The 16,244-nt window shown below is 38.2% G+C and overlaps 1 protein-coding gene across 1 annotated transcript in view; it reads right to left on the reverse strand.

Moving 5' to 3' along the window:
• The window catches only part of shot (dystonin-like protein short stop), a 1,739,701-nt gene that overhangs the window by 213,489 nt on the left and 1,509,968 nt on the right, over positions 1-16,244 (reverse strand). Inside the window, exon 79 of the mRNA XM_090380932.1 lies at positions 3,181-3,369. Coding sequence (XP_090237058.1) covers positions 3,181-3,369 — 189 coding nt within the window. The remainder of the gene's footprint in view (positions 1-3,180; positions 3,370-16,244) is intronic.

A 16,244-nucleotide genomic window follows, 5' to 3' on the forward strand; every position in this document is an offset into this window, starting at 1 on the left:
AATTATTGCTAAATCAAAACAACTACAATTATTTCATTGATTTGCTATTTTTGTAATATTAAATGTGATTATAATAATAAAAATTGTGATTTTTAATATGATTATAGCTTTTTTTTTTACAACAAAAATCCAATGTTTGTAATTTTTTATAGGTATTTTTTGCAATAACAAATGTGATTATAACAATAAAAATTGTGATTTTTGATATGAGTATGACTTTATTTACAACAAATATCGTATATTTGTAATTTTTTTCATAGTTTTTCTATCTTGTACACCCTGTTTGACCTGGTGAAGTCGCTATAATTGCGTTTTTGGTTTACAGTGTTTTTAGTTGTCAAAATTGCACCGACTCTGGCTCACCATCTGTTATGAATTTTCTATGTGGCCCTCCGATGAAAAAAGTTGGGGACCCCTAGTGTAGATGATCCTGCAATGCATCTTTAACCAGTAATTTTTTTTTTTTTTTTCTGGAACAGAAGTTAAACTAACAGGTCTGTAATTACTTGTGTCACCTTTTGATTCCCCCCTTTGTGAATTGGGGATACATTTGCACATCTCTAGTCTGTGGGGGACTTCTGCTGAGTCCAAGGATGCTCTCATAATTACGGCTAGTTTGCTTTAATATAACTGGATAGATCCCATTCAAAAACTGTCTGAGACATGAGTATATTGCTCATCTGGATAATGTTTCTCAAGCAACAAATAAAAATATCGATAAAGAAAGTTGGACTTTATATTTATAAAACAGCAGTGCGGGACAGGATTCTAGAACTTAACAACCACTGAAAAGTGCCCTGCTAGTTTATTAGAAATGGCTGTAAAGCTCCATACTATTTATTATGCATATTCAGGACGCTAAGATTTAACCCATTCAAAAACTGTTGTAGAAAACTGTTGAACAAAGCTGTTGTAGTGGAAAGAGAAAATCATAATCATGCCACATATTACCAAAACTTACTCAATATTAGAAAACAGGCCTTGCACATCGGGTTACATATCATCCAAGTTTCTTGTAACGATTGACTAACTGGTTAAAATAAATTTATTAAAATAAATATATGATATATACATTAAATAAAACACAGATAAAATAAGATAAAAGCGTTAAAATACACAGAAGCTTTCGAGATGAAGTGCCTCTTCATCAGCTAGTCAGTGAATGGTGTACTTCAGTATATATTGATGGTTACAATAGCAAAAGTCATCTGGGCACAATCATGTATCACGAGACAGGTGTTGGTAGAACAGAATTATGTACGCGTGATGACCATCAGTGCTTCGCACTGCAGTACAGTACATTCTATAATAGGGTGTAAGTGCACTCCTCTTGTGTGATTAATTGCACATAGCTACCAATAATAGTACTATTGTACTATTATTGGTAGCAATGTGCAGTGCTTCAAGCCACGAGTGCTGGCGGTAATCATGTGAATAGTTGATGATTTCAATATCCCATCAGGGATCAAGATTGTGCGGCCCAACCCAATAACGCTCATCGACTGCAGAGTCTTCAAGCGTGGGAGAATTTTCCCACGCTTGGATGCACTCTAGTTTGACTGGTGACAGGCAATTGGAGATTTCCAAAATTAGGGCAGAGCTTTCAAATTGTGGCTATCCATCTCATGTTCTAGTTAGATATGAGCTTCAGGCACATGCATTTGTCATGCAATCTAACCCTCTTTGCATCAATGAATTTATCTCTACTGCCTAAATCCCCTATTATCCGGGTGTATCGGAACGTCTTGTTAGGATTTTGCTTCTCCATTATATACGATGTGCGCAACTTCCGGGGAGGAAATTTCAGTCTTTTTTTTCTAAGGTAAAAACACCTGTTCCTCCTTACCTACGGAGTGGTTCCGTATACTGCATTACGTGTCCGGATTGTGGTGGTGGTGGTGGGGGGGGGGGGGTGTTATGTAAGTGAGTCTGGTAGAAGATTGAAAGACTGGGTTTGTGAGCATGAGGTGGCTCTGCAAACTGCTAATTCTGAACGCTCCGCAGTCGCCGAGCATTATTGGTTTGAGCAGCAAAATCTTGATCCCCGACAGGATATTGAAATCGTCGACTATTCATGTGCGCCAGCACTCGTGGCTTGAAGCACTGTATAGCTACCAATAATAGTACTATGAATCACATGAGGGGGGGGTGCACTTACACCCTATTATAAAATGTACTGTACTGCAGTGCAGTGAGCACTGGCCGTCATCACATGTATGTAATTCTGTTCTACCGACACCAGACTCGTGATACACGATCGAGCCCGGCTGACTTTTGCTATTATAACCATCAATATATACAGAAGTACATCATTCACTGACTAGCTGATGAACTTCGTCTTGTAAAGCTTTTGCAAGACGAAGCTCTGCACTTCGTCTTGAAGAAAGCCTTTGTGTATTTTAATGCTTTTATCTTATTGTATTTTAACGCTTTTATCTTATTTTATCTCTGTTTTATTTTATGTATATATCATCTATTTATTTTAATACATTTATTTTAACCAGTTACTCGGTCGTTGCAAGAAACTTGGATGACTTCCTCAATAAACTCGTGCTGTGATATGACTGGGCAGTTCGCCAATAATAAAACTTTGTGATCAATATCTCTCTGACTAGCACTTCAGCCTGTGTAGTGTAAAATGCCTTTGATTTCTTAGAGGGATTATAAATAATTCTCTAATGATTTTTGGTAGAGGAAGACATAAAACACTTTAACTGCTTAATTTCCCAATTTCTTCACTTGATTTTACCTGTACCCCATGCCACTCTGAATGAACATGTTCACTCAAGCTGCACATCATATGAATTTTAAAGTGAGCAAGATAGAGCTAAGAACATGTTCAAGAAATTCTTCTGTGGCTGCTGCTTCAGTATGCACAAAAAAGGTTTTCCAAGGTAAGCAATGCTATAATTGCAAATCCCTGCATTAAAGAAATGTACAGATAACAAAGCTGTGATTTATAGTATCAAATTCTACATGGAGTTTGATTATTAACAAACAATCTGGTCACATCACAATATCAGTTTAACTGATATCACAAGACATGCTATTCTGGGGAGCTCTGGGCATGGTTGTAGATAATTTACAACTGTCAAAGCAGTAAGAATAAATGAAGAATTTTTTTTAATTTTAAGGTTATTGAGATTTAAGACTATATCTTTATGTTATCATCTGACTTACTTGGTGATCCTTGATCAACTGTTCAAGGGGAGGTATCTCATCTGGTAGTGGCTCTGCTTCTAAAGCAGTCAGACTGGCTTCAGCCCCTATTAACCAGGCCAGTAACTCTTCCAATAAGTCCAAAATATCTTGTAGAGAATGAAGGTGATCAAGTAGCCGCTGTTCTCTTTGCTTAGCCCAAATAGATACCTAAAAAAAAAACAGCAAATAAAAAAAAAAAAAAAAAAACCCTGATTTGTTAAATATTTCCACTTCTTATTGAACTGACAATAAGAGGATTACTGAATTAAATCATGAAGTGTTTCAAAGATTAAAAATCACAGAACATGTGAATTATACTAAACAATGGCCTAAAATTTAATAATACTACTGTTTAGCTGAACATCTTTCTATTTTGTTAAATATCAGGGACTTTAGTCCAGCAACAGCTTAAGATTGTTTCCAAAAACTAAACTTTTTGCAGATAACCAGTATGCCTTATTCTCTACTGAGACAGCCATGCCCTATTTCAATACATCACAAATATAAATCGCTGTTGATGATTTTATTATATGTGCACTTTTCTGTGTATGATTCTTTAAATCAATTATTAGGTTTTATGTACCCAGCCAGAGAACATAATCTCTTCTCCTTGTTTACTAAATTTTTATCTTGGAGTAAAATTAATCAAAATTTTCCATTATCATTTTGTATACTACAATTGTTCTTATGTAGTGAATATCTAATCAGTGAAAGGCTATAAATTAAAGAGTGCAGAAAGTTTTCTTTTATCCAGTGAGTTGTTAATGACTGAAATAATAAATTCATAATAGTTGAGGCTGACAGCTTGCACAAATTCCGAGATCCCAGCCCTCAGCAGAAAGGATTGTGCCAGATGATTGTCCTATGTGGCACCGATCAAGAACAGCATCCACTATAAAGGCATTGCAGAGTGGACAGCACTGCTCAATTACTGACTTAATGTGCTTTATTTTATTTGTATCTTTAGAAACTTTATTTGTAGATTCTAAGTTAATTGAATTCTAGTTAATGTTGATTTTAATTTCTCATATAGAAGTTTTGAATGATATACAAATTGTCTTGTAGACACAAAACTCAAGGACAAAATCATAGGTAACATATATTTTCACCCATGACAATCAAATTAATATCATGAGAGGTTAGAAGAGTATGTTGTAATATGCTAGAAGCATAATTTCATAGCAATGCAGGCACACAGAAGTTTATTTTATTCAACAAAACAGTCACAATAGCTGCCCAATTACAGTACATGGAAAAAAAAATAATAGTAGAAATTTGCACAGCATAACATGAATAAATTAGTATAACTAACTGGGGGATAACATAAAAATTAATAAATAATACACAAATAAAAATTGAAAAAAAAAAAAAAAAAATCAATTAGAGCTAATAAAAATGCATATTATTTATTATTATTACTAGCCATATTGTGCAAGGCAGCCTGAGGCTTATGCTGCACCAGCTAAAATAAATTTCCGAGTTACCCTGAGAGAGAAAGAGAGAGAGAGAGAGAGAGAGAGAGAGAGAGAGAGAGAGAGAGAGAGAGAAGGGAATCACCAAGAAAGAGAAGAATGATGATATCCAGCTCAAGACTGTGGGTGTGCCAAGTCCATACTCACCAGATGTGAGCCCTCTGGATATACTGCTAACTGGCAGGGCCAGGAGTTATTCAACAATGTTGGGCAAAAACATTGCCACTAACTTCCTGTGAGTTCTTGAATAAGTCAATATTATGTTCATTTGGCAACTGAACAGAATTTCCAAGGTCACTATTACAAGGCAAGCCCTGACATAAAAAGTTGTACTACTGGTAGCTCTGGAAGGAACACTACAGGTAAAAAAGTGGATACTTTTGGAATATCATAATGCCCAGAGAGAATTGAGAAGTTACTCTGGGGTTCAGGGGCATTCCTGGGGTATGTGGCATCCGGGTGCCAGTTGCAATTTGGCACCCCCCTTTAAAGTTTTCTTCATATGTGTATATAAGATTCAGGTTTTCAGGTGTCCCTTGAATGTTGGTGCCCAGGTGCAGTGCACCACTTGAAGCAGTAGGACAGCTCACTCCTGCTGGGGTTAATGCTACCCATATGCAGACTTGCATTTGTCAATGTTATACTTAAACTTATATTTCTCAGCCCATCAACCAAATTTTCCTAGAACTTGTTGCAGTAGCTCACCTTGATGACTGTTAACAACCCTGCAAACCTTTGTATCATCTGCAAACTTAGAGATTAAGTCTGATGTACCTTCATAAATATCACTGATAAATATTGAAAACAACAATAGGGCCAGCAATGAACCCTGGGAACCCCACTAATAACATTAATCCATGAAGAACAGTTGACAAACAGCAGAAAAACCCATTGATAACCACTCTCTGTCTTCTGCCAGTTAACTATCCCTTTATCCACTTGCCCTTAACTTCTGTTCTGGGTAAAATAGTGGAGTCACCGGTTAAAGATGCACTGCAGGATCATATAGACAAGACTGCAGTAATAATTCAGACACAGCATGGGTTTGTTAAGGGAAAATATTGTCTGACAAATTTGATTGAATACTATGATGTGGTTACAAAGGAACTGGATGCAAAAAATAATTCTGATATATACTTGGATTTCAGGAAAGCTTTTGATACTATTGTGCATGAACGATTACTGTACAAATTGAAACAGAATGGTATTAAGGGTAAGTTAATGACAATGGATAAAAAGGTGGTTGAGTGAGAGAAGAGAGAGAGAGTGGTGATCAATGGATACTGCTCTTCGTGGACTAATGCTATTAGTGAAGCCCCACAGGGTTCAGCGTTGGGCCCACTGTTGTTTTGTATATTTATCAATGATATTGATGAAGGTATATCAGGCTTAGTGTCGAGTACAAAGGTTGTATCATGAGCGTTGTTAATGACAGTGTGCTACTGCAACAGGATCTAGAAAATTTGAGCAGATGGTCTGAGAAGTGGCAACTGAAGTTTAACATTGACAAATGCAAAGTACTGCATATGGGTAGAAGTAACCCCACAGAAAGGTACCAACTATGTGGTACACTTAGGGTGGTAGAAAATGAAACAGATGTGGGAGTGATTGTGCAGTCATATATGACATTTTCTGAGCAATGTAGACATATTGCCAGAGCAATTCAGAGGGTATGGTCAATGAATGGTCAATGAATTTTGCTAGTAATGGAGGCATGTGATGAAAGAAAGCAAGTGTATGAGTTTATGTAGCATCAGCCAAAAAAAAAAAAAAAAAAAAAACAAACAATTCACACATCCATTTGATCTAAACGTTTACCCAGTTCTTCCTTGAATTTATTTAAGCGATCAACTTCCATGACAGATGGAAGTTTGTTTCGGCCGTAAAGGCGACTACGATGGACTGAGACAGTATTTAAATTCTATACAGTAGGACTAACTGATGATGTTATCAACAGCAAATTCAAAATGGGAAGCATTCAAAGAACTTATCTTGGAAGCTACTAGGCTTTACATACCAACTAAGAAATACTGTTCAAGGTTTAGGCCTAAGTGGATGTCAGATGCATGGGATACATACAAATTAACACGTGACACAGAAGCCTATGATAGATACAAGTTGATCTGTCACCAAGTTACAAAGGAGGTTAGGCAGGCGAAGGCAGATTACGAGAAATCTTTGGCAAGGGATGCAGAGAAAAACAGCAAAGAGTTCTTTACTTATGTAAACTCTAGAAGGAAGGGGATGAATCAGATTGGTCCACTTGATATCGATGGGTCAACTGTTGATGATCCTGCTCAGGTAGCTAACAAACTAAATGAATATTTTACATTGACATTCCCACATGAGGAGTTATTCAGCGAGGGGAATACAAGAGGTGTATTCAACTCTGGCAGTAAGCTAGAAAATCTTGTAATAACTGAGAGTAAAGTGGAGGAGAAATTGTTGAAGATAAATACAAGAAAGGTACCTGGGGTGGATGGGATCTATCCAGTTATATTAAAGGAGGCAGCAAAGGAAGTAAGCAAACCCTTAGCCATAATTATGAGAGCTTCCTAGGACTCAGGGGAAGTATCCATGTACTGGAGATGTGCAAATATGACCCCAATTCACAAAGGAGGATCAAAGGGCGACACAAGTAATTATAGACCTGTTAGTTTAACTTCTGTTCCTGGAAAATTAATGGAGGCACTGGTTAAAGAAGCACTGCAGGATCATCTAGACAAGACTTCAGTTATAGTTCAGACACAGCATGGTTTTGTTAAGGGGAAGTCTTGCCTGACCAATTTGATTGGATACTATGATGCAATCACAAAAGAACTGAATGCAGGGAATAACTTTGATATTATATATTTGGATCTTAAGAAGGCTTTTGATACTGTTGCACATGGAAGACTGCTGCACAAATTGGAGCAGTGTGGCATTGGAGGCAAATTGCTGCTGTGGATAAAGGGGTGGTTGAGGGAGAGAAGACAGAGAGTGGTAATCAATGGACACTGCTCATCATGGACTAATGTTATTAGTGGAGTCCCTGAGGGTTCAGTATTAGGTCCATTATTGTTTTCTGTATTTATAAATGATATTAATGATGGTATATCAAGCTTAATGTCCAAGAATGCAGACGATACGAAGGTTGGCAGGGTTGTCAAGGACACTACTGACACTATGCTACTGCAACAGCATCTGGAAAGGTTGAGCAGATGGGCTGAGAGGTGGCAAATGAAGTTTAACATTGACAAATATAAAGTACTACATATGGGAAAAAGCAACCCCAGAGCAACGTATCAACTCTGTGGTACTACATTGACAGTGGTAGAGAATGAAAGGGACCTGGGGGTAATAGTGCAGGCAGATATGAAGCTTTCTAAGCAGTGCAGACGGGCTGCAAGAGTAGCTCATGGTGTATTGTCGATGATATATAGGAATTTTTCTAGCAGGGATAAGGAGGTGATTATTCCCTTGTATAAGGCAATGGTCAGGCCACATCTAGAGTACTGTATACAGGCCTGGAGGCCTTATTTCAAGAAGGATGTAGAGCTGCTGGAACGAGTACAGAGAAGGGCAACAAGATTAGAGAATGGAACAAAGGGTTGCTCTTACGAAGAAAGGCTTAAGTTTTGCAAATTTCTGTGTCTGGAGACTAGGCACCGGCGTGGTGCCTAGTCTTCAGTGATCTGATAGAGGTGTATAAAGGCTTGAATGGTTTGAGCATGCTCAATGCTGATGGGATTCTTCATATTGCTCAGAATAATCACCTGAGAGGACATTAATTCAAATTGAGGAAGGACGTGTAGGATAGAGGAGAGGAAATTTGCCTTTAGCAAGCAGGTGGTTGGTTGGTGGAAGACTTCCATCCCTTGTCGTGGAAGTTGATAGCCTAAATAAGTTTAAGGCTCAGATGGACAGGTATTTCGATCGAACAGAGGGGTGAAGTGGAAGTGGTTATTTTTTATTTATTTTTTTTTTGGCTGATGCTGCATAAGCTTGCTTTCTTGCATCAAATGCCTCTGCTAATGCTAATTAACCACCCGCTGGCTAAAGGCAAATTTCCGCACATCTATTCTAGAACCGTCTTTCCTCAATTTGAATTTATGTCCCCTCACATTTATAATCTGAGCAAGGGAAGAATCTCATCATAATTCAGCGTGTGCAACCCATTCAATTCCGTATACACCTCAATCAGATCACCGTGTAGGTGCCTAGTCTCCAGAAACTGGAATTTTCAGAATTCAAGCCTTTCTTGGAAAGAGGACCCCGCCGTTCCCCTCACCAATCTTGTTGCACTTCTCTCAAACTACTCTACATCCTTCCTACAATGAGTCCTCCAGAACTTGCATTACCATTAGTAGAGGCATATGATGCAAGAAAGGAAGCTTATTCAGCATCAGCCAAAAAAAAAAAAACTTCCACTTCACCCCTCTGTTTGTTTGAAATACCTGTCCAGCCGAACCTTAAATTTATTTAGGCTAAAAAACTCCCACAACAAGGGATGGAAGTCTGTTCCAACAACCAACTACCCGCTTGCTAAAGGCAAATTTCAGCACATCTATCCTACATCTGTCTTTCCTCAATTTGAATTAATGTCCTCTCAGGTGATTATTCTGAGCAATATGAAGAATCCCATCAGCATTGAACATGCTCAAACCATTCAAGCCTTTATACACCTCTATCAGATCATCACGCCTGTGCCTAGTCTCCAGACACAGTAATTTGCAAAACTTAAGCCTTTCTTCGTAAGAGCAACCCTTTGTTCCATTCACTAATCTTGTTGCCCTTCTCTGTACTTGTTCCAGCAGCTCTACATCCTTCTTGAAATGAGGCGTCCAGACCTGTATACAGTACTCAAGGTGTGGCCTGACCATTGGTTTATACAAGGGAATAATCACCTCCTTATCCCTGCTAGAAAAATTCCTGTATATCATTGACAAGACACCATGAGCTACTCTTGCAGCCCATCTGCACTGTTCAGAGAACTAAATATCTGCTGGACAATTACCCCCAGGTCCTTTTCATTCTCTACCACTGTCAGTGTAGTACCACAGATTTGATACGTTGCTCTGGGGTTGCTTTTTCCCATATGTAGTACTTTATATTTGTCAATGTTAAACTTCATTTGCCACCTCTCAGCCCATCTGCTCAACCTGTCCAGATCCTGTTGCAGCAGCATAGTGTCAGTAGTGTGCTTAACAACCCTGCCAACCTTTGTATCGTCTGCAAATTTGGACATTAAGCTTGATATACCATCATCAATATCATTTATAAATACAGAAAACATTAATGAACCCAACACTGAACCCTGAGGGACTCCACTAATAACATTAGTCAACGATGAGCAGTGTCCATTGATTACCACTCTCTGTCTCTCCCCCTCGACCACCCCTTTACCCATAGCAGCAATTTGCCTCCAATGCCATACTACTCCAATTTGTTCAGCAGTCTCAATGTGCAACATTGAGATCCAAGTATATAATATCAAAGTTATTTCCTGCATCCTGCTCTTTTGTGACTGCATCATAGTATCCAATCAAATTGGTCAGGCAAGACTTCCCCTTAACAAAACCATGCTGTGTCTGAGCTATAACTGAAGTCTTGTCTAGATGATATTGCAGTGCTTCTTTAACCAGTGCCTCCATTAATTTTCCTGGAACAGAAGTTAAACTCACAGGTCTATAATTACTTGTGTCAACCTTTGATCCTCCTTTGTGAATTTGGTCACATTTGCACATCTCCAGTCTATGGGTACCTCCCCTGAGTCCAAGGAAGCTCTCATAATTATGGCTAAGGGTTTGCTTACTTCCTTTGCTGCCTCCTTTAATATAACTGGATAGATCCCATCTATGCCGGGTGTCTTTCTTGTGTTTATCTTTAACAATTTCTCCTCCACTTTCCTCTCAGTTATTACAAGATTATCTAGCTTACTGCCAGAGTTGAATATACCTCAGGCATTCCCCTTGCTGAATAACTCCTCATGTGTGAATGTCGATGCAAAATATTCATTTAGTTTGTTAGCTACCTGAGCAGGATCATGAACAGTTGAACCATCGATATCAAGTGGACCAATCTGATTCATCCCCTTCCTTCTAGAGTTTACATAAGTAAAGAACTCTTTGCTGTTTTTCTTTACATCCCTTGCCAAAGATTTCTCGTAATCTGCCTTCGCCTGCCTAACCTCCTTTGTGACTTGGTTACAGACCAGCTTATATCTATCATAGGCTTCTGTGTCACGTGTTAATTTATATGTATCCCATGCATTTTTCTTCTCTGCCATGTGTCTCATTAGTACATCTGACATCGATTTAGGCCTAAACCTTGACAATATTTCTTAGTTGGTATGTAAATCCTAGTAGCTTCCAAGATAAGTTCTTTGAATGCTTCCCATTTTGAATTTGCTGTTAATAACATCTTCAGTTGGTCCCACTGTATAGAATTTAAATACTGTCTCAGACCATCGTAGTTGCCTTTACGAAAGCAATATGCAACATACAATAAACTTTATGCAGTACTCAAGGCCTGGCCTTTCCATTGCCATATAGAAAGGGATAATCACCTCTTTTTCCCTATTAGCAAAATTCCTGTATATTATTGACAATACCCCATGACCTGCTCTAGCAGCATGTCTGCATTGCTCAGAAAACTTCATATCTAACTGCACAATTCATTCCAGGTCTTTTTCGTTTTCCAACTTGCCCTTAATACCACCCTAAGTGTAGTACCACACAGTCAGTACGTTTCACTGGGGTTACTTCTACCCATATGCAGTACTTTGCAGTTGTCAATGTTAAACTTTAGTTGCCACTTCTCAGCCTATTTGCCCAAATTTTCTAGATCCTGTTGCAGTAGCACACTGCCATTACTATCATTAACAACCCTGCCAACCTTTGTATCACCTGGAAACTTCGACATGAAGGCTTCATCAATATCATTGATAAATATACAAAGCAACTGTGTGCCCAACACCAAACCCTGGGGGACTCCACTAATAACATTAGTCCACGAAGGGCAGCATCCAATGATTATCATTCTCTATCTTCTCCCACTCAACTACCCTTTTATCCATTGTAGCAACTTGCCCTTAATACCATAATGCTAATGCTACAATCTGTACAGAACTCCTCCATGCACAACAGTGTCAGAAGCTTTCCTGAAATTCAGCTATATGATATCAAAATTAATTTCTGAATCCAGTTCCTTTGTAACCACATCAAAGTATCCAATGAAATTTGTCAGATAAGACTTTCCCTTAACAAACCCATGCCATGTCTGAATTATTACTGCAGTATTGTCTAGATGATCCTGCAATGCATCTTTAACCAGTGACTCCATTATTTTCCCTGGAACAGAAGTTAAACTAATTGGTCTGTAATTACTCATGTCACCCTTTGTGAATTACAGATACATTTGCACATCTCTAGTCAGTGGGGACTTCCTTTGAGTACAAGGTGCTTTCATAATTTATGGCTAAGGGTTTGCTTACTGCCTTTGTCATGTCATTTAATCAATGTACAAGTTAGTGCAAATGCATCATATTAGTACGTAGGAAAACTCTGAATTAACAAAAATATGCAAAGGCGACATTGTTTAAGTTATATCTCATATTGTGGATACCTGCACAACGATTCGCCATGATATTGCTCTACTTCGAATAAGTAATGGTTCACCAAAGGAGAAGACTGTTGTTACTTATTCTCAGCCAGGGAATGACCACCGCATATCCCGGAGGATATGCGTGGTCATTCCCTGACCACTGCATATCCTTATATGGCCTAAATATGGCCTTAGTTGCTAATGCTCCTAAAGAAACCAAATAACAAGCTACCTTTGCATATTTTTGCTAATTCAGAGATTAGCTGTGTACTAATATGATGCGTTTGCACTAACTTGTACATTGTCCAAATCTCTTGCAGCCTGAGGCTAAAGCCCTTAACATATTTTATCTCATTTAATATAACTGAATAGATCTTATCCACCCCAGGTGCCTTTTGTATGTTTAACTTGAACAATTTCTCCTCCACTTTGCTCTCAGTTATTACAAAATCATTACGTACCCTGTTACAGTTTGATAAACATCTGGCATTTTCTTCCCTTAATAACTTAACATCTCTGAATGCAGATGCAAAGTACTAATTCAGATCATCAGCTATCTGAGCAGGATTATCAACAGTCGAACCATCGATATCAAGTGTACCAATCTGATTCATCCCCTTACTTTTAGAGTTTATATAAGTAAAGAAGTCCTTGTTGTTTTTCTTAGCATCCTTTGCCAAAGATTTCTCATAATCCGCCTTCACTTGCCTAATCTCTTTTGTGACTTGATTAACGACTAGCTTATATCTGCCACAGGCTTCTGTGTCGCCTGATAATTTATATGCATCCATTGCATTTTTCTTCTCTGCCATGAGTCTTATTAGTTCATCTGATATCCATTGAGGCCTAAACCTTGAACAATATTTCTTAATAAGTATGAAAAGCCTAGTAGGTTCCACGATTAGTTTCTTGAATGCTTGCCAACAGGGGCGGCTCGCCCATAGGATTTAAATGGTTGGGGGTGATGCTCGTCCACTGCAGCACCCCCAACTATTTAAATCTGGATATACAGTGAAAGGAGTTATATGAAAGTGTGTGAAGAACAATGCCAGTTGTTCTTCATACTGGAGAATCCTTCAAAATCCATGATTTTGAAGGATTTGAAGCTGAAGGTGTTCTAGAGCACGAAATTATCACTCTTGGTGAGTCCTTGGCTTTAGAGATTGATGCGGCAGATGTGGAGGAGTTAATTGCAGACCACAGAACCGAATTGACAACAGAGGATCTCCAGGAATTACAGCAGATGGACGAGTATGACAGTGGAGATGAGGAACATGAGGAGGATGACTGTGTAGCAACAACTCAAGAAATTAAAGAGATGTTTGCTGCACGGGATATTGTGAAGAGGACAGTAAGAAAAAACCCAGATACTGAAACCACCGAATTGATGACCTGCAAATCTGAAGAACGGGTTATTTCAAGAACCTTCAGAGAAAGTACCAAAAGTAAACCACTTTGGACAGTTTTTATACCATAAGTAGCAAGAGGCAGCGATCGGAAAGAACACCAGATCCTGAAGTTTGTCCTGATATCCTGATGGTAAAAGATTCTCTTCCAGCTCCATCACCACAGCACCATTGATACAGATTTTCTAATTTAAGTTAAATGAAAATTATGATTTTTGGTTTTTTTCAATGTTTATAATTATCAATTATCATTTTAAACAACATTTTTTTGGGGGAGGGAGGGAATAAGTAAAAATGTGTGGCACCATCAGCATTTTTTATCTTTTTTCTTTTTTTTTAAATTTGTATCATGCTCTACTGTTTATTCCGGTGTATAAGATGCACCGGAATAAACCGGAATTTTAGGGTGAGTTATTCCAGATATATACTGGAAAATATGGTATTCAGTATTCTATATAAAACTAATACAATTTCTGTTATAAAAATCACCTTTTACAGAGATAAAAAGAGCTTAGTTATATAGCGAAAATTTCAACTTCCGAGGACTTGGAACGAATTATCAAAAACCAATGTGTTATTGGGTTCACGTTACGATATTTTCACGATACGATGGTGTCTCTGGAATGAATTAATATTGTAAAGTGGGAGTCCACAGTATTAGCAATTGATTTAAAGGTGTTTAAGTGGATATTTTGAAAGTGGGGACAGTCCACTAACAAATGGTGAATGGTCAGTTGTATTTGACATGATGTACATTGGGGAGTGCTGTCAATGGTTAATAGATAGAGGTGAGTGAGGTGCATATACCCAATCCTTAGCCTTTCTAAAATTATCTCATCTCGCCTGTTTTTTCAAAAGCTGGAGAGCCACAGCTTGGGTTTTGGTTTTATTTGGTACAGTTTGTTTCCTTGATAAGCTTTCCAGATTAATGACCAGCTATTATAACATGCTTTATGGATAATGTGTTTGTAATCTGTATATGGAACTTGAAAAGGTTGCAAAATAGTAGTTTCTGGTTGTTTGGCTGCATGATCTGCTCTTTCATTGCCGGATATTCCAGAATGTCCTGGAATCCAGCAGAATGTCACAGTTCGGTTTGATTCCTTACAGGCAAGTAACTTAGAATGAATCTGTTTTATTACAGGGTGAGAGGAGTTGTTTCCGCTAATTACAGCAGTGACAGCACTGAGTGAGTCGGAATACATTAAAGCAGGCGTAATTAAAAGTTCAGTAATCCGATCAAGAGCTAAATTAATAGCATAAAGCTCAGCAGTAAAGATACTGCATTCTATTGATAATGAAACAGAAATGGTGAATGAAGGGAAGGTTGCTGTGGCACCTACTTGGATCTCAGATTTTGATCCATTTGTATATATTTTACAGGCCTCTGAGTTAGAAGAGTGAGTTTCATGTAATTGTGTGATATTGGAGGGGGACAAGGTAGTAAATTAACAGAATATTTGTCCAAGTGGATCGGGAGGTGTCATGTCCCGAAATATATTGCTGACTTCTATATTCCATGTTTGAGTCAGTTCTTTTAAGTCTAAAGGAAGCAGGTTGGTTTTCATTTGGTTTACTATTGTAAAATGACTCCCATTCAGTATTATACAGACATCTCCAACTAGGATGAGAGGGAACACTGTGAATTTTTGCAGCATACACCAAAAGTAATGTTTTCCTCCAAAGATGTAAGGGAGGTTCACGAGCTTCGATATAAAGGCTCTGAAAGCCCCTAGAGAAACTCTCAGAGCACTGTGTTGGATCATGTTCAGTCACTCTAAAGTAGTTTTTCTAGCAGAAAAACTTCTTTAGAGCAGTTTTTCACACACCTACTAGAGAGTCATAGTCTAAGCGGGACCTGATGAGAGCTCATAAAGATGGATCAGCGTACGTTGATCAGCGCCCCCCCATGACACAGATGACACACTTGGGAGGATATTCAATTTCTTCAAGCGGATGGTCCGAAGGTAGGTCACGTGTGCTTGAAAGTTTAGTTTCCTATCTAGCACCAGGCCAAGAAAACGGACAGTGTGAGCAAGGGTTCTTTAGCTCAGGATCAGGATGAAGTAACTGTAATTTGCAGAAGTGAGTAGTGGTGGATTTCTGCTCAGCAAGATGATCCATTATGTAAGGTTCAGGCTTCAATTTTGAATAGAGCAATTTGCACTGTCTTTCGATAGTATTGGTATTTTGTGACTGGCAGGATATAGTGAGGTGATCTGCATGTATATTTGAATGGTTTTTGGAAGATCTTCCAATATGTTACTGACCCGAATCGCAAACAGGGTAGCACTCAGTATTGAATCCTGAAGCTGAAAACTTGAAAACTAAGAGAAGCTGAAAACTAAACAGTGAAGAATGGAATGAATTATATTAGGAAACAGACTGTTTATATAAGAAGAGAAACATGGATTAGGCAACAAACACAAATAAGGGACATTCTTATCAAAACTAAAGAACTGAAATGGTCTTGGGTAAGACACATAGGTGAAGACATGATGAATAACAGAATATAACAGAATAGTATCCAAGAGGAACTAAAAGTAAGCCCAGAAGACAACAACGGAGATGGACAGATGAA

The sequence above is a fragment of the Mastigoproctus giganteus genome, chromosome 9, assembly GCF_048544385.1.
Source record: "Mastigoproctus giganteus isolate SK-2022 chromosome 9, ASM4854438v1, whole genome shotgun sequence".
Classification (NCBI taxonomy): domain Eukaryota; kingdom Metazoa; phylum Arthropoda; class Arachnida; order Uropygi; family Thelyphonidae; genus Mastigoproctus; species Mastigoproctus giganteus.